Genomic DNA, 6,907 nt, shown 5'->3' with positions numbered 1-6,907 from the left:
GTTTCTCAAAGAGGGAAAAAGAGAAAGTACTGTGATGGATACATGAAATATGGATTTTCATATGTGGGAAATGAAGACTGTCCTAAGCCCCAATGCGTGGTGTGTGGGGAAGTGCTGTCAAATGGTAGCATGAAACCTTCCCTACTTTTACGACATTTAGAAACAAAACATGCTAACTATAAAAACAAAGAATACAGTTTTTTCAAACGGTTAGCGGAAAATAACAAAAGAATGAATCTGACATCATACATCCTGTCAGGTAACAAAGACTACGAAAACGCAGTTGAAGCTAGTTAGCGTATTAGTTACCGTATCGCAAAATGTGGTAAAAGTCATACCATAGCCGAGACTCTAATATCTCCCTGTATAACAGATGCCGTTCGATGTATGCTTGGAGAAGAACATGTGCGGAAAATGACCACCATCCCTCTTTCGAACAATACAATATCTTGAAGAATTGAAGAGATGTCTGATGATGTTGAAATGACAGTAATAGGTAGAATTAAAAGCAGTAATATTTTTGCTATTCAAGTTGATGAAAGTACAGATGTTGCCAATTGTGCTATTTTGCTTGTTATTGCAAGGTATTTGAAAGATAATGAAGTTGAAGAAAACCTTTTGCTTTGTCATCCTCTGTCACAACGCACAAGGGGTGAGGATATATTTAATGTTATTGATTGTTATTTCAAAGAAAAGGAGATTAATTGGTCTAACTGTTGTGGATTATGTACCGATGGTGCCAAGTCTATGTCAGGGATTTACTCTGGTCTTCGTGGTCTTGTCATGAAGGTAGCTCCCAATATAAGTTGGAGCCACTGTTGCATCCACAGACAAAGTTTAGCATGCAAGAACCTCCCTGGTGAATTAAAAGTTGTTTTGGATGAAGCTGTGAAAGTGGTGAATTTTATAAAATCAAAGTCCACAAACTCAAGAATTTTCAAAGCTCTGTGTGAAGAGATGATGAGTCCTCATTCTACTCTGCTCCTTCATACAGAAGTAAGGTGGCTTTCTCGTGGTAAAGTACTTACTCGGCTGTTTGAACTTAGACATGAAGTCCAGGTGTTTTTTGAAGACCATCCTTTCTTCCTTGCTTCTAAGTTACACGACTGTAATTGGCTTCAGGCACTTGCATATTTATTAGACATTTTCCAGATTATAAACAAATTAAATTTGACATTTCAGAATAGCTCAATAACTATCTTCAATGTCTCAGACAAAATTGAATCTATGATTAAAAAAATAGATTTTTGGAGGTCATGTCTTGAAAATGGCCAAACTGAGGTATTTGAAACTCTGCATAATTTCTTATCTGAAAACAAGCTTAATCTATCCCGGGAAATAAGGAAGAAAATAAATGAACACTTGAATGGGCTAAAATCGGACTTCCAGAAGTACTTCCCCAAACTTGAAGAAGAAATCTATTGGATTTCAAATCCTTTTGAAGAACAATATGTCCAGGCAGCTAAATTATCAGTCAAGGAGAAAGAGAAGTTGATTGAACTATCAACTGATAGTACTTTAAATGCTGAATTCAAAGGACACTTTCTTATTAACTTTTGGGCAAACATCAGCAGAGAATACGAACAGCTTTCTGACAAGGCCCTTTTGCTTCTTTTGCCATTTACAAGTACTGAACTAGCAGAGAGAGCTTTCTCTTCTTATGTCTTAATTAAAAACAAATATCGTAATAAGCTGAATGCAGTTCCAGATTTACGATTACACCTTTCATCAGTTGAACCCAATTTCAAAAAACTATGTGCCTCAAAACAAGCACAAGGCTCACATTAAATATGTGCAAGATAAAGTTGCTTAATAATTGTCTGTAGTTTGAAATTTTATTAAGTTTGAAATGTTTAATTGTATGATAACTTTATAACTTATTTATATGTATCGCTGATATATAGACTGTTTGTTCACTTTACTATTAAAGATTGTTTTTTATTATTAAATCTTATTCGTTACATTTACAACACATACATTGGACATAAAAGCAACTATTACAAATGCCAACAATATGAGGGGTACAATTTCAGGGAAATGGATTGCCAAGGGGTACGCAAGTCAAAAAAGGTTGGGAACCACTGGTATAGAATGTCCTTGTGGCAAGTTTTATATTGGAGAAACTAAAAGAACCTTGGGCTGTAGGATAAAAGAACATGTTAGAGATATAAAAAATCAGAAGGAAAGTAGTCCTTTAGCTATACATTTCCATAAATATCATAATGGTAAACCTGATAATTTAAAAGTCACAGTATTAGATAATGTTTGTAATGAATCATATTGTAGTGAACAACACATAAAACAAATATTAAGGAGAAAGGAATTATGTCTTATATTAAAGTTTAATACATTAAGTCCAAATGGTCTGAATCATGATTGTTCATGGAAAAGTTTGATATAAGTAGATAAGAATATGTATATATATGTCTTTTTAAATATATGTTCTTTTAAGTATATGTAACTTGTTTTTTCAACATAATTTGTAATTAATTAACAGTAATTACTTAAGTGTTGGTAGGGGAGGGTCTTATTAAATGTATTTAAGGTGAGCTATTAGTCAGTGTTGAAGTTTTACTCTGTAAAGGCAAGTTTTGCCGAGGCGCTAGAGAAAATTATTCTGTGTTTCGTTTTACCTCTAAAGTGGATTAAATATTTATCCAGACGTGCAGTGGAGTCTTTCTTTCGTGGTATTATAAGAAGAGTTTTTTGAACTTTCTTTGGTGGTTTTTGCATCATTGTTTACTTCTCCCAGGGCTACAGCCATTGCTACTGTTTTAAGGAGGTTTTTGTGGATGCACTCTTAGAGCCTCCCACATAATATAAAAAATGAGATTTTAAATTTGTCCTTGAGTAGCAATTTGGCTCTTCAAAATGTGTGATGAAAGGGACAAGTTGATCCAGGGAATCTCTAAGATTTTTCAACACTCCTTTTCTAAATTGTCCAAGGAATTTTCTTTCCCCTCATGCAGTTTAAGCAGAAAACAGAATAAACGGCCTCAAAAGAATTCAGATAAACAGACATTTAAGTAGAAATGGCAAGGAGCCTCAACCCTCCCAAAACCAAGGACAGTCCAACAAGTTTGAATGACTATTCAAGAGACATTGTGACCCCCTCCCATCCTGGATCCATTATCATCCAGAAAGTCTGAGTCTTAATTTTTCTTTTTGGCAACAGATACTTTTAGACATGCTATCCTCCAAAAAAAGGAAGCCAATTTGGTGGTCCCCTGCCATAAACAAACTGTACAACAGAAGGAAGAAACTGTTGCAAAAGAGAGTAAAACCCATGAGTGGAGGAGCTCCCTGGTCAGCCTCAGTAAGAAGCTGAGATCCCTTATAAGATCCTCCAAAGCTAGCTATGAAAACAAAATCGCCACTAATTCTAAGGACAACAACAAAGCATTCTATAGCTATGTCAAGCCTCTCGATGGCAACACCCAGATCCGCTCTGAGTTACAGCACAATGGCATGAAAATTACTGAACCAGCTGATATTGCCAACATCCTGACAGATAGGTTCAGTGCTAACTTTACCCCCCCCACCCCCTAAAGGGCCCATATCTATACAGGAAGAATGCAGAGTCCCTGTAATCACAACTATGCAGGTAAAAGCTGCACTCTCCAAAGCCAAAAACACAGCATCCATGGGACCAGACAACATCCCAGGCTGTGTTTTACATGAACTTCAGAACGAACTGGCTCCCCACCTAAGCACCATGTTCAATAATAGCCTCGCATCCAGCTTTGTGCCCAGTGAATGGTGCACAGCAACAGTTATCCCACTCCACAAAGGAGGAGCCACCACTGATCCCAGGAACTATCGCCCTATTAGCCTGACGAGCCTGGTCTGCAAGGCCATGGAACGTAACATTGTGGAACTCATAAACAAAGACATTGGTAACCTTCAAACTCTGGATCCCACCCAGTTCAGATTTGTGAAAGGCAGATCATGCCTCCTGAACCTGATCGACTTCTTTGAGGCAGTCACCAAAGCCGTAGATGAGGGTAAGGTGGTTCACACAGCCTATCTTGACCTCGTCAAGGCTTTCGACACCATCCCTCATTCTGGAATTATAGCTAAACTCACTAAACTAGGTATAAATCCCTGCATTACAAGATGGGTTGCCAAATGGCTCACTGACAGAACCCACACTGTAAAAGTTGCAGACTCCAAATCTGACCTCAAACCAGTGACAAGTGGAGTACCACAGGGTTCAGTCCTGGGACCTCTCCTATTTGGTATCTACTTCTCTGAAGTACAGGCTAACACAGAAGGCCTCTGGCTAATGAAGTTCGCAGATGACTACAAACTAGGGGCCATAGTCAAGTCCCCAAATGATGTGGACATCCTACAGAAGGGCCTCGCTGAGGCAGATGCCTGGTGTCAGAGCCATGGCCTCAGGCTCAATGCCAAAAAGTGCAGTGTCATCCCCTTTGGTAAAAACTCTGTATCCATGAACTACCACATAGGCAGCAATCTATTTAATACCGAATGTGTGATAAAAGACCTTGGGACACAGGTGGAAAGTAGTCTCTCCTTTGATAGTCACATCGCCACAGTAGTCAGGAAGTCCTTCTATGTGGCACACCTCATCATAAAAGGGTTCTCATCCAAGAAAAAAGAGGTCATTGTTCCCCTCTACTCGACACTCATTAGACCCATTATAGATTACAACGCCCCTTTTGGAATGTACCTCACAAGACATCTGCAGCAGTTGGAAAGACCACAGAAGTACCTCTCAAAGAGGATTACTGGCCTCAAACAAATGCCCTATACTGACCGTCTCAAAAAACTCCAGCTTTACTCCTTAGCATATCGCCTACTCCGAGGTGATCTCTGCCTAACATATAAAGCTATATCAAACCCAGAGCTGTTGGACATGCTACACCTAAAGAAATCCCAATCCCTCTGAGCTACATGCTCTAGGGACCTAAACTTTGTCACCACAATAAACAGGACATGCTGGAGGGATAGATTCATAGGTTCTGTTGGTCTTCCCAGGCAGGGTATGATTTGTGTGTGGTTCTCTCTCCTGTCTGGTCTTGCCAGTCCTATGTTGAGGGAGCTCAGCCTCCAGTTTGGCCACGTATAGCTGCATCTTCGAATGTATTGTGATTTTGGGGAGAAGGAGAGAGACCTTCAGGTACATGAGCATGTTGTAACATTTCCTCAATCCCAAGGAGGTCACCAGTTGAGGAGTGGAGACTGACTGAACCCTAATTTCCCCTGCGAAATTGAAGTAGTAGATAAAGAACTTTCGTGCTGACCCGGGGAAGTGGGGTTTGGGCTGGTGGGTATGGCAGCTAACTGCAGGCTTTTATCAAGGTGCAAGTACTGTAGGAAAGGACTAGGCTCTTTACAGATAGGAGAATCACAGTCTACTGTGAATGGCAGCAAGATGTTTCAGTTATAGGATATGCTGGTTAGATCAGCACTGTGTGTTACATGGTGTTGCATGTACAGCAGGGGGCTGTGGGAGCTTGGCCCAAATGTCAAACGCTGTTTACTAGTTCTTTTTGAACTTCTGGAAACCGACAAAAAAATCGGACATTGTGCCGCCTTTGGTAGGTAAGGAAAGACCCTTCCTACCATCTAATACTGTGTGGCTGCCTCCTGTGGATGTCTGGTCCTCCAAGTCTCATGCTGAGGCATCAGCAACTCTGGAAACTGGACACTCCAGTTCAGGGAAGGGAATTTGTTTTTTTTTTTGTTAGGTTACAGATAAGGAAAAAATATAGACAGTAAATGCTATAAATTCATGCTGTAAATCGGCAATATTAGTGGACAGCCAGTTAGGGGAGGACACTAGCAACTGATAGTTAGTAACTTAAAGTGAAATAAAAAAGAACTCATCAAGTAAAGTAAAAGTAAGTTAAAACATGGAACAGTCGCTAGCTTAATAACAGGAAAAAAGCAAAAATACAAGTATCTGTAGAAGAGTTAGAACTTTTTACATTGTGAATGATCACCGGATCAGCCAAGTGTGCAGGATTATAGGCAGAGCTGTATAAGCTGGAAAACACGTGTTAGTTGGTTTTATAGCAGGGGGGCTGAGGGGAGCTAGGAATTGGCCAAAAAATACTAGGGACTACTAGTCAGCTGCTGAAACATTCACCAAAATCGGACAAAAAAGGCGTGCTTCCCACCCCACTGGTAAAAGAAGAAACTTCCCTCCTTCCTAATATAAGGCAATGGATCAGCAACAGGAAAAAAACAAAGCCCAGAGACTGACACTAGGAGGTGGTGTGTGGTAGGGGTAGGGCGCACAAAGCCACCAAGTATAAGTACAAGAGCAAACAGGGAGGAGGGAGGTGGGGACAAATAGCCTAAGACAACAAGCTATGACAGTTTTAAACAGAAAAGATTTTTCCCATACTCTGGAACAGGCTACCCATCTATGTCAAGCAAAGTTCTTCATTAGCACTCTTCAAGAAAAATCTTGATGAATGGATGGGAAATAGAAAATACACCCCGGGGATCACTTCTGTGTCTCTGCTCAACAGTGGCACAGGAAAATAACTTTCTTGGGTGGCGTAAGCCAGGGAACCTTGTTGGCTAGACTTACGTAGGCCCTTGGGCCAATAGCCTAGTACCTACATATGAACCTATGAACCAATGTTTTTCAGCTACTTCAATACCATAATGTTTGCACAATCCCCAGTGCAACAATCTTGCCACATTATTATGCCTGTCAGTATACAGTCCTTCTACCATTAATGTATCACAGCCAGCTAAAAGACACGCGACTGTTTCCACTTAGGTTTCATAAAACCTACATTTGTCCATTTCTCCCACATGTTCAATGGACTTTGTAAACCAGCATATATGTAGTCCACTCCCTTGGGCCACCAATATTAACCTTTCATCTTTTGTTTTAAATTCACCTCTCCTTAACCATTCCTGCATT

At 40.0% G+C, this 6,907-nt stretch overlaps 1 protein-coding gene across 1 annotated transcript; it reads left to right on the top strand.

Annotated features, from left to right (window-relative positions):
- The first annotated feature begins 465 nt into the window (after positions 1-465).
- On the top strand, positions 466-1,788 carry LOC122797728 (zinc finger BED domain-containing protein 5-like). Its single transcript, XM_044066255.1, has one exon. It carries the CDS (start codon positions 466-468, stop codon positions 1,786-1,788), a length of 1,323 nt encoding a protein of 440 aa, XP_043922190.1.
- Positions 1,789-6,907: the final 5,119 nt, after the last annotated feature.

The sequence above is a fragment of the Protopterus annectens genome, chromosome 3.part1, assembly GCF_019279795.1.
Source record: "Protopterus annectens isolate FY-2018-M chromosome 3.part1, PAN1.0, whole genome shotgun sequence".
Lineage (NCBI taxonomy): Eukaryota > Metazoa > Chordata > Ceratodontiformes > Protopteridae > Protopterus > Protopterus annectens.
The sequence above is the reverse complement of the archived record's forward strand: the minus strand, read 5'-3'. Positions and strand labels throughout refer to the sequence as shown.

What these genes read in the sequence shown, in the direction of transcription:
- LOC122797728 (XM_044066255.1), top strand. Translation starts at nt 466, where the DNA reads ATGTCTGATGATGTTGAAATGACAGTAATAGGTAGAATTAAAAGCAGT.